We start from the raw sequence: 22,274 nt of genomic DNA, 5'->3' as shown, positions 1-22,274 counted from the left end.
TTGTATAGAGCAGAGTTTTTGATCGTATGGTTTAAAAGTCAGCTGAGGCCAAAGCACACACGTGGCATGTTCGTAATAGTACCGCTGTCTTTCAGTGAAATTTTCTCATACACACCTCCCCACACAGTGATGTGTGGGGAGGTGTGATGTCTCCCATTGCCACCAGATTGACACAGATGAGTCAAGAATGCACACCTGCGCACCATGTGCTTAAGTGTGTGCAGGTGTGAGAGGTGAGAGTGTGCACAAGTGTGTGTGTGTGTGTGTGTACTGTATGTGTGTGTGCAAATGCATTATGCATGAGGGCAGACAGTTCTAAATAAGTCAGTTTATTACTATGAGTAGGGAAAGAGTGAGAGATTTTACAGATTTCACACTTACACTGGGTCACTGACAGTGATACTGCTATATTAGGATTGGTCCATTTCAGATATACATCAAGTATTTACAGTGACAACATCTATTACTGCCAACAAATTCATGCATAGACTTATAATAAAAAGTACAAACTGTACCTTTCCTTGGAAACAGGATTTGCTCCTGTTCCAAACAGCCCATGAATGCATTCGCAGACCACGATGAGTATAAAAATTTTGCTAGTAAAGTGTACGAACTGATCTACGGAGACAAAGACCGAACCAATAAAGCAGGAAGCCAGAGCAGGAAAAACTGCTTAGCAACACAGCGATGCTCCGCCACAGTAATGCCAAGTCTGGCATAGCCACCCGGTGTAAATGTCCACACCCTCCGCCTGAGAGATCCTACTCACTCAATGAAGAAAACTAACTAACCAGACCAAACAGTCTGAAAAAAAAAAACAGGCCAACAGCCTGTATAACATTTATACCGATGGTTAATCAGATTGAAATTACGGTACAAGGCCTCGTCTGACTTTTACCGAAGGCCCTTACCGTTTTATCAAACAGATGCAACGAGACGCCATTTGGTCTGTGCCGGTACAAGAGGCCTACACTGTTTTCCCACAGATCTAGGTTCTGATCAGCTCTGATCGTTTACTTGCTTTCCATCCAAAAAAAGAGGGAAAAAAATACGTTCTGTGGCTTATGTATATGCAGCCTCAATTATGTAATTTGCGTTTGTGTTCGAGTGTGTGTGTTCCATAACCATGGCAACAGCACAACATATCAGCAACCGCAGAGCCGCAATGGAGCTACGGGCACTGCCAGGGCTCTGCCAAGGCCTAATCCGTGCCAGGAGTGACATGAGCGAAGGGGAAGGGAGGAGGATACACACACACTCACTCACATACACACCACACACACATACACACACACACACACACTGGATATCCTCCTATTCTTCTTGGCTGGAGACTCCCATGGCAATAGCAGCAGGAATCCATTCTCCACGGATACTGGGACAGCTGTGCAGATAGCGAAAAAGAAATGATCGATTCGGCCTCTCTGCATACAGCTTGAGAGAAAAACACTAAATAGTCTTTAATCCTGAACTTTAATTCCCTTCAGTCAACACCATTTAACAAATTCAGGCCACACAGTTCCTGATAACAAAACAACAAAAGGTCTTAAGGATTTATTCCCAATAGAAACTACATCTTGTATAACTCTCTGTAAATATTATTTAAATGTGTTCATTTAAAAAAAAAAAAAAGTCAGTGAGCAGTTTACTAACAGTACAAACAGCAAATACATTTAAATGATTTATTTAAATAAAATGACCCAAACAAAGAGCCCTCTTTTTGAAATGGCTGGTAAATTCAAGACTAAGAGCACTAGAATACCTCAGATGTTGTTGTTAATAAGCTGCGTAAAGTGAGTAGGAGGAGAAGCCATTGGGTGTAGAAGACAACAGGGGCTCGAGAGGAATGAATAAGTAAAAGGAACACAGTGTCCCGTTGCACCACTGACATTATAGCCATCCATTAGTCCCTTTACAGCAACGAGCCTAACTTAGTACTGCCAAATTTGTGCTCAAGTCCAATTACTATATCTGTCTGCAATTCATATAAAAGTGTAATGCGGTCTGCTTTTGGCAAATAGGACAATACTGATAGATTTCCTTACATTACAGCAATTTTACTTTAAAAAGAAATGGTTATAAAACATAGTGCATTAATATTACTATTATAAACATTGTTTTTGTTCCATCACTAAATCTTATATATCCTTTATGTAATATCTGTGGTTCTCCTTCTGTTCAGAATTTGTAAACAACATACTAATCAGTCAACAGATTCAACTGATTTGCTGGAAAAAAGAAGGATCAAATGTAAATAGCTGTTCCAATCAAAAATACTAAGGAACTGTAACGTTGACTAATCCAGTGATAACGCCACATCTGCATTAAAGCGCTGGTCTGCTGCATTGCAGAATTAAAAAGCAGTGAATGAGTGAATAAGTGAGATGTTTACAGAGCCATATCAGTGAGTGTACAAGCAAACAGAGCTGAACGCATGTGTATGTGTTTGCAACTTTAGTTCGAAAATGTCCTACAATTCTGTTTGTTCAGACCGTGGTTTCATCAGATTTTAATCCCCAGAACAGCTGTTTCAAATCATTTTCCAGGCCTGGGAAGTGAGAGAGGGTGAGCAGGGAAGCTCTAGATGGATTTAACATTCACCTTGGCAATTTGACTAGATGTAGTTTTCAGAGGAAGTCTATAGGAGTTGGATGACCGCAGTCAAAAATATCCATTTAAGCGCAGTGTTTTGTGCGTCGGCCAACGTCTGTTCCAGGTACTGAATAAATGACTTTATAAACTGTTCAGCAGAGCTCAATATTGAATTGTAGGCAAAAAAAAAAAAGGTATAATATGGAGAACATGAAAGGTGTCAGAAAGGGTCAATTATTATTTTAATTAGTTCAATTCTGTAATTTAAATGTGTCCTTAGTGGAAATGTTTTCAATGTGTCATAGGTTTAGTGATAATAATTACAGAACTTTTGAACAGGAACGTTAGCAGACTGCACCCTTTAAAAACAATTTAAACAGCATCAGGGTTGGACAATTGTAACGTAATAATTTCAAGCCGTCACAGCTGTAAAAGTTTATACACATAATTAGGCCTTTACGAGAGATGTTCCTGAAACTCCTGAAGCCTAGTTTTATTTCTGTGGTATAAACCTCCTCTGACATGGCCATCTTTTCAGTGCTTAAACACTTCACAGTAGCAAAAGTTTTTATTCTAGAAAAGTCTTATTTTATTGAAGTAAATACACAAAACGAGGCACCTACCCCAAAAACCGAGTGCAAAAAAATATCTGTTTAAAATGCAAAAAAAAAAAAAATCTTTTTTAAAAGTGTGCAAAAAAAAAAAAACTGAACGATATAAGAATACAATATATGCACAATATACTGTATGTGTGTCCTATACACCTATGAGCTCGAGCTGCTGTTTAGGTCAATATACTGCTTATTTTGTTCAATGTGTTTGTTCCCCAAATTCTTACATGCACTACTACTAAAATTATACAAATCATTATCAAAGCCTTAAAACAAATCTGAAGCCAAACATGAGAAATGTAATAACTACATCCAACCATAGAAACTGTTAATATTATTAATTAGAATATAATATTTACGGTATTAATGAAGTGAGAAATCAAAATATGACTCATTTCCTTATCAGAGCAACCTTATTTAAAACCAAACAAATGCCAAGCTATTATACATTGGAAAGATGTGAATGCACAGAATGTCTATCTGTCTGTCTGTCTGTCTATCTATCTCTCTATCTATTTATTTATCTGATCTCATTTATTATATTAAGGACAAATGCATAATAGATTATTTAAAACACCTCTAAAAATTGCTGGAGATTAAATGAGAAACATGATCTACTCTGTAGCTGAAATGAATCTTTTCTTTACTCTTACTGCATTATTTTATTCACATATCTTCCAGCACCGCATCTCCATCATGCGCAATCCCGACCGCACCGCAGTCCAGAAAAGCTTTTATCCCGGCCCAATATTCCTAGCACTGTTTAAACCCGGTCATCTCTGACTCTGACTAATACAGGACCGATTTGTTTTTATTATTATTGTTAGGCGCAAAACTCGGATCCTCTGTAAGTCCACAATCAGAGCCGTACAGTCGCGTGCGCTTGTGCGGAGATGAAAAGCGTGCGCGCACACGCACATACACACACGCACACACACACACACACACTCACACACAAGGAATTTAGTGACACTTCAAAATTCTTTCTCGCTTAGTGATGGCTTCAGAAGTGCGCGTGTGAAGCACGTGCGTGTTTGGCCGACGCTTCTGTTATCAATTACTGTATATAATTAATGGAAAGCGCGCGCGCACTATAATGCCTTTAGCCTGCAACATTACCGCGTTACACTATAATAATGATGTGTAGTGTTAATGATGTGCATTTAATCATTCAAGTGCCTTTACGTAAAGTCGTTTTACACTGCACACAGAAAACCTTAAGGTTACAAAAGAAAAAAAAAAAAGAAAAGGAAAATAAACTTGCATGCACAGCCTTTTTCTTTACATCACTTACAAAAAAAAAAAAAAAAAAAAAAAAAAAAAAGTCTTGGTCCAAGCCAGAAGAAGCCGGAGGCCATTTGGTAATGTTATAATATTGTATATTTATTTTTCCAGTTACATTTCACTCACTAATGCTGTTTCACCTGGAGCAGAGGAACTTAAGGGTTCAATGAAACATAAGCTGGTAAATATGTGGATTTCAGGCACAGGAGATAAATCTGCCCTGATCCGCTTACAGAAACAAAACCCAAGCTAGAAAAACTCCCAAAACCAAATGTGTGCTAAATGTCCAGCCTTTACACTGTTTGCCTAAGAAAATGTGTGATGTAACAAAAGTCTATGAACTTTAATTAAAAATTAAGAATGTGCAGTTACCTCTAACTACAAGTGTGTGAATTACCCATTTTATATATATATATATATATATATATATATATATATATATATATATATATATATATATATATATATATTACTGTTGAATTGCACTGTTTTACACAATTGGTATTGAAAATGGAAAACAGACCACAGCCTGCTAACCAAATGAACCGGCTGGAGCGGCATGTGAGCAAAACTGTTTTAATAAAACCACTGTAAAATAAGGAATAAATTACATGTCATATGGACACAACTGTCTGTTGTGCCATGAATAAACAAGCATTCCTATAAATGACGAAAATTGTGCAGTAAATCTTCATAAAACAGTCGTGCATGTGCCGAAAGGCAGCTATTTGTCCCGCATGCTGTGCAGTAAAAACAAAATGCTGCAGCCTCAATAAATGCAAGCAGAACTGTTAAATACAAGTTCAACTACTTGAGTTAGACAGGAAAAACACAAGCAGGGAGACTCTGTTATTTCAGGTCAAAACCCAGACAAAGTGTATGAAAGTGTTTAGAAAAGTTGATGAAGGAGAGAGCTCGCTTTCTGTATGACAGTAAAGAAGACGTTACAAGGAGGTATTTGGATAACTGTGGCATTTCTCAGTAAAACAGACAGCTTGTGGTCTGTCCACGTGTAAACTTCAGATGTCTTCCCCCACACACTTGCCATGAAAATTCACAATCACAACTCTAAACCAGATTATTCTGTATGTTGCAAACGGACTAAAATTAAGTTTTGAGTTTGCATTAAAAAAGGGTTGAAAGAAAATGGAATTACATTTCGACAACATTAGTAGAGAGCACAGAGCATTACTCATAAACCTGCTGTTATTACTCATAAATCTGCTGCAATAATGAATATCTCCTAGTTTACAGATAATTTTCTGTAATGCTACTTGAGTACAAAAAAATACAATAAATTACTAATAAGTAATAACTAATAGTAAGTTAAATAATAATTGCAAAATGGTATTAAATTACAGGCCCAAAGAAACCCTGTGCTATTAGTAGACCTATGGAAAGAATTGAATGTTGCTCAAAATAACAATAATAATATCTATATAGGCTTTTTTAAAAACATATTTTTAAATTGTTTGTCAATGAACAAGTCCTTATGGTCAACAATAATTGCTGTGTATCTTTTATGTGGGATTCAATTATTTGCATGGTTATCAAATGCATTCATTTACAAATTCAAATAAAAAATAAATAAATAAGTAAATAAATAAATAAAACACTGCATTGTGCCTTGAGGTCAGATCAAGACCCTCACATTTTAGTTACAAATATCAACTTATTCAAATCCATAAATAATATAAGCAATTAACATGAACTTAGTTTTGGAACTGTATTAAGTATGTATAAAGTTCATATTACATATTTATACATGTAATAAAGATGGCTCTTAGTGCTCAGACATTTTTTCCCAGCTCAAACCGTAGAATACTTTGCATACAGATGCATTTAAATCTCCTTGTCTCCAAACCTTGTCTTATATTATCTTAGATGTTATCTGGAAGCACTGAAGCATGCAACAGTTCATTCAGTTTGTATTCAAACAACAGCTAGTCACAACATGTCATAAAAAGGTGTTCAATCACCTGAAATGCAATATGCGCCATTCATTATCTCTTGTGAAAAAAAAAAAATTAAGACTGTCCCGTTTACAGAGAAACAGTGACATTGACCTTTGTCTTGTCCCAAAAAAAGCAAAAAAAAAAAAGCAAAAAAAAAAAAAAAAAAAAAAAGCAAGTTATCTAAGTAAAGGACTGACGATCCAACACACATGCAACACAACTGATCTGCGATCCGCCAAAGACGCGTTGCGTTTTCCTCGTTTTCAGCCTTTCTTCCTGAAGTTAAACCCTTAAAACAAAGACTGTAACTTTAAAGCCTAGCAGTGCTCTCGCTCTTCCTCATCCTCTTCTTCTTCCCTCCTTTTTTAAATATGAAATAGAATCGAGCGACGCGCCATTTTCTCACATACGCAACCATACGGCTGCGAAACGCCTACAAAACAGAAAAAGTTATTAAACTGTTATTAGAAGTGGAATCGAATCGCTCGGTTTAACCGAGTCGGCGCGCAAACGATTCACGAGCTCGAGCGCAATCATAATAATAATAAGAAATAAGAAATAAAAATAATAAGAAGAAGAAAATCGCAAAAGGTACGAAACGAAGGGGAGAAACTGAACGGGAGGAAATATAAGGATCAACAGAAAGCAAGACAATTTTAAAAAAAAAAAAAAGAAAGAAAGAAAGAAAGAAAGAAAAGAAAAGAAAAAAAAGTGAGCATGGTGTTTACCTGTGTTAAGCAGTACGGGGAGTACATGGTTATTGCGTTAGAGAGAGAAATCGCGGAGCTTATTGCAGACGGAAGGCAGTCGGCGGTCGCTGCATTGCAAGTTCGCCGCGCTGCCTCGCTCCCTCCACGCCGCACTGCTACAAACCCCGCCTAGGCGACTCAAAGTGAAAGCTACACACACACACACTCCACACACACACGCACGCACGCACGCACGCACACTAAAGTTTGGAGGAGACGGAACTTTTTCCTCTCTCTCTATCTCTCTCTCTCTCTCCCTCTCTCTCTCTCTCTCTCTCCCTCCCTCCCTCCTTCCTTCCTTCCTTACTTCCATGCCTCCGCTGACTTCCTCTCTTCTTTTCTCTCTACCCCATGATTTCCCTCAACACACAACAGCAAACGGTTAAATCAAGGTCGTATTGGAATTGATAAGACTTTATAAAGATACTTTAGTGTAAATAGAATCGAGTTCAATCCGACAAGCTCATATCAGAGCTCTCTGGGCTATTTTGCAGCCCCTTTAACACTAATCTTCAGCACGGACAGTATACATTATTAATATTCAGATATCTGACTTATTATTTCAACATGCATCGTGATATCCTGAGTATCCTGAGTGTTTATTAGCTGTACAGATGGTTTTTATTACTTAAGAACACTTGTGTCATTAGTGTCATCAAATTGTTTCTGAGATTTGGATTAAACCTATTAAATTCAATTGACCAGGCACATGGATAATTATAAAAAAATAAATAAAAAAATAGTAAATTTAGTCATCTATTTTAATAAACTATATAAATTGGTCAGTGGGAAGTGTTAAATGGTGTAACGGTCATATTGTGGACTGCAATTTAATTTCACAAGGATCTACCTTACTGACGTTGAATTATTTTTTGAATAAATTTTGGATAAATAAGTGTCACGCAAGTATGGGATAGTAGTCTTTACTACATGTTTGATAGTGTAAGCATAAATCTTAATAACAGAACAGTTAGTAGTCCGTACGGTAGTCCATACATCCATACAAAAAAGAAATGCCATACCAATGAATTTAAATAAAGGTTATACAAAAAGTCATTATATAATACATATCTGTGTGTGTTTGCCTTGTAATGTGTTGACAAAAGGCCAAGCAGAACAAAAAGAATCCCACTTTACAAATGAGATTTAAGATTTCAACAGATACATAGACAAGTTATAGTTAAAAAAAAACTAATCATGGGACACTGAAAAACCGAGAACCAATCAGGTGTACACAGACAAACACACCTAAAAACAGTATTGTGAGTCTTTCTAAAATCTACATCTAATCCTGAACTGTTTGTTGCACCATGCAGTACACATTAAAACAGGCAGTAAAGGGGAAAGAAAGCGAAACTGTGGAGGCTGCGCTTGGGTGGGGATTCTTGGTGGGGGTGAAGTCATTGTGGGGAAGCAGAGCTGAAGTTTGGAACTGACAGCCGAGGCCTCAGGATTTATGAGGCCTGCTGCCTGCACAGCACCACCACAAGCCACTGCAGGGGAAACAACCAGCAAAGCCAGCGCTGTGTGGCCAATTACCGCACACAGCCAAAGGAGAGAAGGAACGATGGAGGGAGCAGTCGGTCAGCGACAGAAGAAAGAGTGAGAGGGCGTGTGAGTGTTTTGTGTGTGGCATGGGTTAGGTCAAACCACATCAGCTGTAGATAGTGTTCTTGATTGAAAGTCTGTATTGGTGTGGTCACTGGCAACAACACTGTCCATGCTTGACCCTTGAGATTGCGCACATAAATGGCCCTAAATAGGGCATATGTTTTATTTTGGATAACCGTCTCAAAGCACTGAGATGTTCTAAACACACTAGAGACCGTGGGAGAATATTATTTCTTTTGCCACTTCTAAATAATGAACCGCTTTTTTGTGGCAAAAGACATAACCCAGTGAAGGAAGATTAAGGAAGGAGATTTTCCTAGATTTCACCCAACGCTTAAGAGCGCTCATGTAGCATCACTCCCTAAATGAGCCCGATGTTTAGTGGTCAGAGAAAATGAAACACTCGTTTACTAACACATGGCAAAACCATATGCTGGGCCACGATTAGGAGCAGTCAGCCATCTTTCTTACAAGGCAAAAATGCACACGTTGTTGTGCATTAAACTGTGATTGCTCAGCAGTTATGTGTATGTTGCAGCCAGCATCTGTAAGGTGTTACATTTACTGAATTACAGTTAAACCCTGCATGTTAAATCTTAGGATAAAACTTGCACGCTATACTTAAAAAGCTCTTGGTGATCTGTGAATAACGAGTCAATCATTTAAAGAAAATTTTCAATAAAAGAGTTTGATAAAAACAAAATGTGATAAAAGTGTGAACAGATCAGAAGAGGAACGATCAAATTTGGTCTATATTTGCTGGATTCAAACAATTTTCACTGATGTTCTCAGATTGTCAGCAAACTCATGGATAACGCTTGATTTCCAATATGGATTTAAATGCCCCGCCTCTTCCCATTCTTCCCACCAATCACAATTTTCTATTTTCCCTCCGTTTTCAGCTCTTCTCTGCACCCGGAGACATTTGATACGTTGGAGCAAGCCAGATTTTCTTTGAGAAACTTGGCAAAAGCTGCCTGCTGGAAACAAAAAGAAACAAAGAGTAGAAAACCAGCTCCCAGCTCATTAACAATCTCATTTTCAGTCATCCACAGACTCCTAGAACCATCCCTTCTTCCCTCCATCTCTTTATACCATCCTTCTATTTTTATGGCCATTTTATTTTACTCTCCTTGCTGTAAATCCAAATGAGCTTGCAGGGTGGAATTTTTAAGAGCTACGCACTGTTTTTTTGAGCTGTATGTAGTAGTTTTTAGAACCCCCTCGCCTCTCATTCCCTCCCCTCTCTCACTGTGGGCTTCTCATTTTATACAAGTGCGCTGCACATTATCGTTATAATTTTCATTCCCACGAGAGAGCATGGCTTCGGCAGAGTTGTAAGGTTTCTTTTTTTTTCCTCCCCGAAAGTGAGTGTGGAAATAATGACGGTAATGGCTTGCAGCTGAGGAGAGCTGTGAATGACATTATGATTGTGGCGCAATTAACAAGAGTATAAACGTGCACTGTCCGTCACTGTAATTACGGCTGACACAAATAACAAATCAATAATAACAACAATAGGGATAATAAGAATTGCAGTAACAGGGAAAATAGTAATAATGAGGCATACCCGGTAGGAATCAGACACAACAAAGCATTCCGGCATCCCAGGACCTCTGGACGGGTCTTCATTCACCAGAAATGATTCGGTAGCCTGAAATAAAAAAATTTAAAAAAGTACACATTACAACACCGTCATATAAAGTCATTACAACACTGTCATTATAGCATATTACCTGGAAATTATTTTAATTCCTAAGACTTTTGAGGGAAAAAAAAGTTCTTTCCACAGTTGGTTTTTTTTCTAAAGCATTTTTTCCTACAGTTATTTTACAGTTATCAACAAAGACACTTCCTGCATTAATTCGGTCCATTTAAACAGCCACCCTGAATAGAACCATCCATTTAACAAGACATCACACTGCAAGAGGGCTTTGTGCTCTACAGCCCAGGTGCTTTGTGAGTTTCTGTGCATGTCTGTCTCAGTTTGTTTCGCAACATCCCCTCAATACCACCACACTCAGCCAGACCAGAGATCCCGACTGGTCCCGGTCCACACCTGCTGACTTTCCAGTATGTCTGTGACTTATTGGGCACCCCAGCACTCACACAGCGGGCCCTTTCTTCCTAATCGACCGTCAAGGTGGTTTGTTTTCCCTGAGTGTTGATCCCATTCATGCCAGTTCATTTGTATGCCGGGGAAGAGCCTTGCTGGGACCAAGCACTGAATACGCTCCCCAGTCCCATTTCAGCCATTAGTGAAATCATGTTAAATCACACAGAAAAGCATGGAATAATGCCATGATCAGGATATATGTTGTGTCAGTGAGCCTCACCGAGTCTCAAGATTTGCCCACAGAATTACACTGTTATATGATCAGTGTGGAAAGCAGGAAAGTTGTCCCACATAAGTACACATTATTGAGTGTAAGAGCACACCCATACTTATTTCATTATACAAATCTCTGATGAAACTCAGCTTTAATCTAAGGCCAAAATCACTGAAATTAACCAATCAAATGTGCATCAAAGTTGAATGCATGCATATAGAAATGTTTAGTGCTCAAGCATAAATAGATGTAGCATTAAAATAACAGACATGCACGCACACACACTCACACACTCACACACAGCACTATAATAAGTCCCAGACACTGGCTAACCAAGCTGTGGCTGCAACACAAGCTATTCATATCCACAGCAATAAGCGGTTACAGGCACTTTCCCTTTCACTCTCCCAGGCCTCTACCGAGCTATGAATGTCTAAATATGCATTCAAAGGCAAACAGATTAAACTGCACTCGTACATTAAGTACTTCTCATCTACACAACAGAGCATTATTCAGAAATTAGGATGTATCCATACACATTCTCAGTCATTTTCTTTCTTTCTAACTCAGTCGGTCTAATAGACTGAGAAACGCAGAGGACACGGCCCAGATCAACTTAGGTTAAATAATTCTATAAGCATTTTCATCCAAACAAGAAAACAGACTCATCATATCATTAGCATATAACAGGGTCAGGTCCTGAAAAACAATCTTTAAATTGGATCGATGAAAACACAATAACATATGCTGGTTTCTCCCGAATATATATCTTTGAATATTTGAGTATATATTTATTTTGGGCTTTTAAATTATTTATTAAAATGTATTTATTTAGTATTTCTTATGAGCACTGCTTAAAGTGCAAAACAAAAGTGCAGGGACTACGATCTATGTAGTGTTGGTGAGTGTTTTCAGTTATGAGTGTTATGAGTTCATTTTGATGCTCTACAGTGAATAAGATACAGGAAAGTATTTTAAGATCAGATTACTAGCTAAAGGTAAACATCCAAGAATTTGACGTACCCCATGGCTGTCCATAAACAGATTTTGTGATGTGCAACCAAGCTAATAAAAAAATAATAAATAGTAAATTTGATTTACATTAAGCCAGGGGACAACAAAATGAGTTTGGTTAGCCAAGAATACTTATTATTAGCTAGACATTTGACTGCATGGCCAGCTACAGATAAGCACAACTAGGCACAGGTAGAGCGCTGTGTTGGAAGATTATGAGTAGCTATATGGGGCAAAACAATACAAAAACTTACAGTATTCAAAAAAGTAAAATATAGAAGTGCTGGTAATCCATAAAGACAAGTATTTTTAACTTCAGTCGTTGATAAAAAAGTAGCAAATTCTAACATGATAAATCAATATCGAGATCCATCTGAACCTAAAGATCCTACTTTTACAAAATACTAAAACGATATTAATGAAGACAACTAAATTTTCATACCACACTGTGTCATATCTAAAAAATACCTACCAGCTGCAATGCCATTGTCATCATCCACTACATATTTAATGTCTGGGTTTGTGGCTGCATTTATGTATACAGTAACTGCATCACTGCACAACACAGTAAAAATAGTTGTTTGAACATGAGATTTGTCCACACCTAGTTAAGAAATGATTAGCGCTACCACTTTCTATGCTCAAGTCATGAAAGCAGCTGCAAGTCTTTAATCACTGACAACAATCTGACCTCTTCCTTATCTATATTCATATAACATTAACAATCACTAATCCACTGTGGTCTTCTTGTGTACCCACATTGGGTTTCTTATAACACGTTGCATAAGCCTTGCATAAATATTTAACACTAGTGAAGGATTTATGTAAGGAGGTGACCAAAGTGTTTACAAAGTAGATGGCTTTGTCTATTGTCTGATACTTTGTGTACTTCAGTAGAGAAAAGAATACTCAGTTCTAATTATGGGTTGATCGTTGCTCACCTCAGAAACTATATTTGTTTTCATGAATTGCATGTTATGAAGCATCTATCATCTTAACTTTTGTTTTTCAAATATTTCTTACATGTGCATGGAACTCAAACCAGAGATAAGAATTTAACACTGTTATGGTCTACTAGGATGTACTAGGCATATGTCTAAATGCACATTTGACATCTATAAGCATCATGAATGTGTTTTTAGTTAAAACAAACCATACCTGATGTATCCATACCCAAGACATACTATCATCATACTGATTATGACTATTATTATTATTATTATTATTATTATTATTATTATTATTATTATTATTATTATTATTCATTCATTCATTCATTCATTCATTTTCTACCACTTATCCGAACTACCTCGGGTCACGGGGAGCCTGTGCCTATCTCAGGCGTCATCGGGCATCAAGGCAGGATACACCCTGGACGGAGTGCCAACCCATCGCAGGGCACACACACACACTCTCATTCACTCACGCAATCACACACTACGGACAATTTTCCAGAGATGCCAATCAACCTACCATGCATGTCTTTGGACCAGAGGAAACCCCCGAGGCACGGGGAGAACATGCAAACTCCACACACACAAGGCGGAGGCGGGAATCGAACCCCGACCCTGGAGGTGTGAGGCGAACGTGCCCCCCTTATTATTATTATTATTATTATTATTATCTCTTTTCTTTCTTTCATGTAAATACAGCCAACAAAATCATATATCAGTTCTCCAGCACAGTTTAATTTAAATATTTATGCAATACTTTTGAATATCCTTCAAGATATTGACTGGGAACATGAAGTATAACTATATCTTGGATATGTGCCTCTGCTGGGCTATGACAGCAGAACACCACATTGAGCTTCAATCCTGTCAGCCAAGAGCAAGTATCTGTGGCTACAGAGGGCAAAGGGTCATCAAAATGGACGATGAAAAGTTTAAAAGTGGAAGTGGTCTGTAGTACGACTTGATGTTGTCTTTCGTTGTTGTAGCTCATCTGCCTCAAGCTTCATCGTGGTTTTCAATAAAATTTAATTACAGCTTTAGTCAGTTGCATAGCTTTTTATGCCAGCTAAAAAAAACTGCCAAATCTCCTCTCTCACCAACAATAAGAAGAATCTCCTGGATGTTTTTTGTTTTTTACACAATTCATTGTAAACTTTAATTTTTAAATGTTCCTAATACAGAGGCCAGTGAACTATCATACACTAGTTTCAGTCTCTGTCTTTCCAGCCTAGATTGCCTTCACACTTAAAAGGGGCATCATTTGTTTGAGTCTTTGCTGATTGTTTGATGTTTTTCCCTGTAGTACTGTCCTTTTTTTCCTTCTGTGCATTCTTATGGAGGATTATATTAATTATATATAGCAGTCTATTTTCTTATAAATTAGCATGTTATAACTCCAAAGATGCATTAAAATTGCTAAAAACCTAAATAAGTATTCATGAAATGTCTGATCCTTGGCTCTCTACATGCTGTAGGTCATTGTGATACAAACTAGGATTTTACAGTGAATGTGAAATAAAAATCCACTAAACTGTTACAGATTAGTGATCGTTCTCTTACTTCAGTATATTTTCTCACACGTCGATTTGTGTTAAACTATATGGATGTGGTTTATAGCGAGGCCTACTTGGCGCTTAGCCATGGCCCTGAAGAAAATCACAAATCTGTTCATAATTTCTTTACTACATTGGTCTTGCTACACACACGACAGCCCTTGAGAATGAAATGCAACAAAATGCTCCCCTTTCTTGTGAATATTTTCTCAAAGCATCTTCAACTTCAACATTGCCATCAAGTTGAAAACAATCAGCACCAATGTGGTCCTCTTATGCTTTTTTGCATATTTGGAGAGGTTGACTGGGAATCCACAGGAAACCTTATGCACCCATTAACTCTCTCCAGACTTAACAGGTAATATGGCAAATACATCAAAGCCGAAGGGAGGGGGCGAACTTGTTTATTAAAAACGGTGGAGTTGGGGAGATATATGAAAGGAGAAATGCATGCTGTGTGAACATTTGCCAAGGCCACTTCAGGGAAAAATGCTGGAAAAATGTGATATTTCATACCTACATCTCTGGAGAAGAGGGCAAAAGAAAAATGAAAAGAAGTGGGGGATATAATAGCAAAAGAAAGGGGGAGGTGTCGGTAGGAGACTGCTTATTGTTTGTTGGCAAGGCTGTTGAAGCTGGGAATGCTGTTACAATTGCCTTCTGTATAAGCATTGTGGTCTATATTGGCAGTAATTTCCGATCATGAAGTATTATGCACAATAAAAATTGCACTGGATATCCAAAAGCTTTCACTGAACACTATGGAACACACAAGCCGGAGTCACTGGAAGACTGACAAGGCAATTGACTTGGATATAGACTTAGTACAGTTATTGGTAGGCTATCATGGGCTCATGTATGAACAGAAAACAGTATGTTACCCAAAACAGTATAGTTCTCTTGTCAAAAGAGAAGAAGATTAGAAATGACTGAAAACTGAAGCAATTCCAAAATAAAGGAGATTAGCCATTGCTGTAGGACATTATTTTTCTTAAATGAGTGACTCATCTATAGACTCTGTAAAGAGAGAGAAAGAGAGAGCAGAATGAAGATGCAAGTGCAACAAACTTAAACTTAAATTTCTCAAAACAAAATTACAATCAATTAATCTATCTATCTATCTATCTATCTATCTATCTATCTATCTATCTATCTATCTATCTATCTATCTATCTATCTATCTATCTATCTATCTATCTATCTATCTATCTATCTGTCTATCTATCTGTCTGTCTGTCTGTCTGTTTCCTCTTTGCTCTTCAAATAGTACACCTCAGCTATAACTGAGTCATATCACCCAGTACCTTTGCCTAGTATTCTGGATCCAATCCACTGTATGATCTGTGACAATGATTCTAGGACATTTCTGAATATTATTTTGCAAGGGAAGCCACATTACAACCCAGAGCCTTCTATGTAACAGAAGACTATTCCAAACACAGTGGATCCAGTGCAACATTGGCAAATCAAGGGATATTACACTTCTGTGCAAGTATAAAAGAACTCCTGGAAGTTTGGCAACTTATCTCTTCAGTACATCACATTTTTGTGCATCCTGAAGACAGTTCAGTCTCTCTAACTCCAACAAATGTTATCCTTTTTGATTGGTGGCAAAAACTTTGAACTAATTGGATCCCTGTTTCAGATTTGATGTGGGAAGAATAAACATACTTACACAGAATGGCCAACAATGAACATCCCATTACAGATTTAATCCTCTTTTGCTGTTATAATAAACTCCATTTTTCTGGGAAGGTTTTGCACTAGATTTTGGAGTGTGCCCATTCAGCCACAAGTGATTTAGTGAGGGCAAGTTCCAATGTGGTGCGATGAGGCCTTGGACAGAATTGACATTCCAGTTCATTTCGAAGTTGTTCAATGGGGTTGAGGTCAGTGTTCTGAGCAGGCCACTAGAGTTGTTCCACTCAATCCTTGGCAACAAACCATGTCTTCATAAAACTTTGTGCACAGAGGCATTGTCATGCTGTCATGATTGGCCCCTTTGTTCCAGTGAAGGGAAATTGTTATGCTAACACAGATAAAGACATCCTGGACAATTGTTTGTTTCTTTCTTTGGGGCAACAGTTTGGAGAAAACCCTCAAATGGGTGTCATCCTCAGGTGTCCACAATCCTTTGGCCAAATCTGTCAATTTGTATTTCAACATTTTTAACCTTTCCCTTTATGAGCTATTGTAGCTAGACCTGTAGCTTGGCTCTTGTCTGAATAGAGGTCTTCATTTAAATAATTGACACAAATGCATGTGACTGTATAAACCACAAGAAACAATCTTCTAGCTGTGATTATTCATTAAAAAAAACTAGAGTCACTAACCTATAGCTATTTTTCATATATTTATCAGCGCTGTAATTTTATTTTTTCAAGTGCTTGAAAATACTTTTATGGTTCCCCATTCAGAACTCAGTCCACCAGTTGATGACCCCTGGGCCAGACCTATATTTTACTTTCAGCCCCAGGCCTTTATACCATACACAGCCTTAGCCAAAATATATCCAACATGTCATTGCTCTGCTTCATGTCCCTGTGTTGCTCACAGCTCTTCTCCTCGTGCTGTTAAACTTAAAAGCATGTGCTCAATCAACATCGCTCACATGCCCTGCTCCTTCTCTCAGACCCTGTGTCAGTAAAAATCTGTTTCCTCCCTTTCCTCAACACTTCTATTCATTCTCCAGTGTTGGTCAAAGTCTTTATCCAGAATCATTTACAGGCTTGTTCACTTCCTCTGTCTCAAATGCAAGTTTCAAGTCCTGTCCTTGTATCAGCTTTGGACCCTACTGTGGATACTAGCTCCAACCCACCATACTTCTACATAATATAATGATTAAATTTCACATGAATATTATATTTGCCATTCAAGCCATACTAACTTTGGTCACTTTTGATCCAGTAACTGAGAGAGAATGGGCATAATTAATCTGTACAAGGAGGTAATCTGTAATGTTTACTGGACATGAACTAAAAAAGGCAAACAATACTCTCAAACATCATAATCAAAATGTTGTAGACTACCCATTATTTGAAGAAATTCTAAGCTTCTTACATAATCTTCTTCATTAATTAACCTAAATACAAACTGCCATGGATTCTAATGGCTCGACATATTTTAAAGCAGTTTTCAGCCTTGTGTGGGTTTAATATAGGCAGTAATATAAATCATTGTTTATTTATCAGGTTTCCACTGCAATGGATGGCATATAGACACAACTTTGCTTTAAAATAAGATTAGGACTTATTTATTAAGCCACTGTAAAGCCACTGTAGCAAACAAACATACTAGAAAATTGCGAAAACTGAAAGTTTAATAATTCAAACTGCATTATTCCTTTCCCCACATAAACATTTGTCAGGAATCTCAGGAAACTTTAAAGCTCTATACAGGAACTTAAATCCACCTGCACATTTCCTCACATTTGGCTGAGCATTCCTTTACAATGACACCAGGAGAAACCATTCCCTTGAGTCACTCTAATTAATCCTATGTAGAAACACGATGACGGCAATGTCCCATGACAGCAATGTCCCATGGGGAGTATTTCTGTGATGTATTTAATCTTTAGTCCATTAATCTATGGTCAGTGCCAGTTCATTGCCTTTGCTAAGCTTCATTGCCATGCCCAGCTTTCATCCAATGGACCTAAAACCATGCAAGAGGACCCATTTGTACATGTAACGTGTTGATGTTAGGCAAACAACTAATAACCTCAAACTTCGTTTTTCTCCTAAACCATGCAGTCGGGAATGTAATGATGTTCTTTCTGCAAAAATCAGTTGTGGACCATTCAGCAAAATTGGAGGATGTGGAACTCTTCCATTTGGCTACTAGTCTTGAACTGGTGTATTGGTAAAGAGCAGCAAACCATCAAGTATCTCTTAATTTAAAAAAAAACAAAAAAAAACAAGACTTCTCTATACAAGATTAAAGTCACTTGTAATCACAGCAGTGTTTTATCAAACATACCAAACGTTTCCTTCTTCAAAAATTAGGGGTAAAATTGGGATCAACCCCACACTAACGTCACAAGCTCCTATTAATTATTTCATGATAAGCGGAGAATACTGACCATTTGTCTTGTGGAAGGCATGCTAAACCTGCATCCTGTGACCCTGTTGAGGTGGGCCCATTTGTATCATTGGCATGAAATGTATTTTTTTTCAAACACTATTATATTATTTAAATTTACATTTCAGTTGAACTTGCAGTAATGAACTAAAATTCTCTCTCATGTACTGAAAGAGAACAGTATGTTATCAAAAAGGGAGCATTCTTTTAATAAACACAGAAATATTGCAAAACTTTTTATTATATTATCAGAGTAAATGAGTCCAGTAAAAAATGACAACACTCCCCAAATCCAATACTTCAAAATTACACTGTACAGCAAAGCATCTCCGATGCATCATTTTAAATGCAAATAGCCATCTTTATATTTCTGTAGCAACAACATACTAAAGTCAAAAATAAGCAAATTAATCGTAAGATGGTTTGATGAAAATATATATTGTTATGCCAACTCTTAGGTTGATGTTGACATGTATCCAGTACTACAATAGTCTAAGCTGCCTGCTTTGAACTATCAAAAGTTTTTAGCTTTGATTGTTGTTTGAAATCAAGTAATTAAAGGCAGCTCTGTCCGTGTTTTTTGTTTTTTAAATGTTAATCCCAAATGCAGCCAAATACTGAATATACTCCCTCACTTCCTTTAAGATTGTCCTATTTGGCCTGATGCCATTTATAAAAGCAAGTAAACAATTAATTATCCATATTAATATGCCGATATATTGGCCCATCTGGAGGTCCTCTGCTGCTTCAAGGTTATATTTAAAAAGTAAACACAGTCGAATGTGGGCGATGCGATCACTCCTCACATTTCCAGACAGATCTGAAGCCAAATGACACATAGTCGGATCAAAATCATTAGGATTTAAAGACACTGAAGTACTGGCATGTACACTTCAGCTTTTGTTTTCAGTGATAATAAATAGTGGAAATAATTCATACGCTTCTAACAGATTGAATTGTTAATAAATGAGCCCAGTTCCAAAAGACAACATTTTTTTTTTATAGATCTTGGGTCTGCTTGGTGACCTTCAAAAGCTGGAGACCTCTTTAGATATTCCAGTAGGGAGGAAGCAATTTGGTGAAGGAGTTTGAGGAAGCTTAGAAATAATCATTCACTGAGGTGCTCTTTTTTTTTTTTTTTTTGCACATTTGCAATAATTCCATCAGCAGAAATGAACTTAAAGTGCAGCCAACATCCTACATTTTATGCTCCTGTTGGCATCTTTACACCAGCTCAAATAAATGTTCCCTGATTTTCATCATAACTGTTTCCCCACAATAAACATCATGGAGTGATTCATAGAAAAAAGAAATTGCATTTTTAAACAGCTGCACTATATTGCCATTGACACTGCAGGCATGTGACCCGCAGATATGCTTGTTCTGAATAGTGGCACGGTAGCGAATGTGGGCTTAGTAATAATTTAAAAAAAAACAAAAAACAAAAACACGCACATGGCGTCAAAACGCAGTGCTGGCCTTTCAACTACGGCAGCCGACAAGTGACATCCTCGGCACTGCGGGGAGCGTGTTAAATAATGACTGGATACAAGTGCATGTGGCAAATAAGTGCGTATGATAGACGTGATATAACCGAAAACCAAACACGTTTCAGCCATAGTATGATGAAATGACGAGCCTTGAACCAGACTGTGATTTTATGATGTTCCTAGACATTTAGATCCCCCTGTTTTTAACCATCTGATCTTGGTTAACAGCTCGAACTAAACAAACAAGACCACAAATGGATCAAGTAAAATACCACAGTGTAAGCTGTTTTTCCTGGTGGTTATACAAGTCTTCAATGACAACTCGGGGTGCTGTATAGTTTACTTTGTAGATAAACTTATTCTTACCAAACCCCAGGCTTGCCAAGCCACTGACAGCGCGCGCTTTGGAACCGCCAGCTCTCCTGCACACGTTCACATGACTCAGGCGCGCGCATTTCACCACTTTCAAGTATATTCTTCTAAACAAAAAATTGACTAATCGCTGTGTAAATAAACAAGATTACGCACCATTAGCCAAGTCAACATCAAACACAGCCTAATTTGCATGTAAAAAACAAAAACAAAAAACAAACAAACTATATATTATTTCCTGGACTGTATATAGCATTGGTGCGGATCTTAAAGCAAGTAGAATATTATTGGGAGTTTCAGTGGAATTGCGCGCTCACTTCGTTTAAAAGTAACATTTTAACACATGCAGAAAGAGAACAAAGTGTTAATTTACGCAGCACGTACCATTGTGAAGCGGGGAAAAGTGCCAACAGTCTCAAAGACCCATTTTTCTCCTTCAGACAAAAAAGTTTCCAAAAAAAAAAAAAAGCGTAAGAGAGGGAGCGCGAGCGGCTCGGTATCTTCGGATGATACCGGAAGCGAAAGAAGCTTATTTCGGGACGGCCTGAGGGGAACCGAACATTTTAAAACTAAAGTACCACTTGATATACGATCTCCGGGTGAAGATTAAGGGATTTATGGGAATTTATCCGAGCCAGTTTTTTCCTGTTCCCTGACGTTTTATGTTATACTTTGTCTCAAACGGTAAAAAGCGGCGAGGTAAGTCCGGGTCCGTTCAGTGAGCCGAACACCGAGCCACAACTTTCTGCTTTGAGCCGATTACAAAAAAAAAAACAAATCTGTCTCACGTTTCCAGACTTCATCCGTTATCAGCGCTCGATCTCCATCCCTTTTCTCCGGACACCTCTTTCAGTTCCCTCCTCTTCCTTTTAAATTCGCCGCACGGATGAAAAGTCAGAGAGAAACGCTGAATTTCGGGCGCGGCGGCTGTGCAGAAATCACGGCGCGCGACGCGCAACGGAAACGCAAACGCACTTTTTACGGCGCTGACGCTCTGACGCTGATACGCTCGCTAAAACAAATTCAGTGAAATAATAGGAATAAGAATGAGTCCGGTTGCCAAAAAAGAACAAAAAAAACCCCTAACAACAACAACAACAACAAAATAACGTGATACCCGGTACAACAGTGATGGCGGACGGAGACGCACAGGAGCTGGTGAATTATTAATAACCGAGAGCGGCTTCGCAGTCTGTCGCGTTCCGCGCGTGAGCCGATCGACAGCTGGGGGGTTTAGGGGAATTAAATACGGGCTCGGAGTGGAGCATGGAGGGCAGGGGATTACTATTCACCGGCAATGGCAAGCACAACGAGAGCGAGAGGGGGGGTGAAGAGAGAGAGAGAGAGAGAGAGAGAGAGAGAGAGAGAGAGAGAGAGGGCAAAGAGATGTGTGTAGCTAATGCCATGTTCGGAGTTTAGTTTATGACAAAGATATTAAAGTGTGAAATATGGATAGGTTAATGCATATACACGTCATAAACCCGACATAACAGCGCATAAGCGTGAATGATCAAAACGCTTTGGTTTCACTAATGATCTAAAAATGCCATCAGTGGACCAAGTGATTGTCATGATTATGAGTCAAAAGCCCTAGACGAAGTAGTGTACTTAAAGGTTACCCTAGTGCACCACGGAAAGTATACACAGAGTTTGCACTAGTCAGAGGAAGATGCCCATCAA

The 22,274-nt window shown here is 38.1% G+C and overlaps 1 protein-coding gene across 6 annotated transcripts in view; it reads right to left on the bottom strand.

Moving 5' to 3' along the window:
- nfixb (nuclear factor I/Xb) overlaps positions 1 to 21,748 on the bottom strand; it is a 127,152-nt gene extending 105,404 nt beyond the window's left edge. The window contains exons 1-2 of one of the 6 annotated variants that reach the window (XM_060893238.1): positions 21,383 to 21,748; positions 10,373 to 10,456 (exon numbers count right to left, since the gene is read on the bottom strand). In XM_060893238.1, the coding sequence (XP_060749221.1) occupies positions 10,373 to 10,456; positions 21,383 to 21,397 (99 nt within the window). In that variant the 5' untranslated portion in view covers positions 21,398 to 21,748. Of the gene's footprint in view, positions 1 to 7,170; positions 7,374 to 10,372; positions 10,457 to 20,978 lie in introns of those variants that run through there. The other 5 variants (XM_060893235.1, XM_060893236.1, XM_060893241.1 and 2 more) reach the window with 5 other exon arrangements.
- Positions 21,749 to 22,274: the final 526 nt, after the last annotated feature.

This window comes from Tachysurus vachellii, chromosome 18, assembly GCF_030014155.1.
Source record: "Tachysurus vachellii isolate PV-2020 chromosome 18, HZAU_Pvac_v1, whole genome shotgun sequence".
Taxonomy (NCBI): Eukaryota; Metazoa; Chordata; class Actinopteri; order Siluriformes; family Bagridae; genus Tachysurus; species Tachysurus vachellii.
The sequence above is the reverse complement of the archived record's forward strand: the minus strand, read 5'-3'. Positions and strand labels throughout refer to the sequence as shown.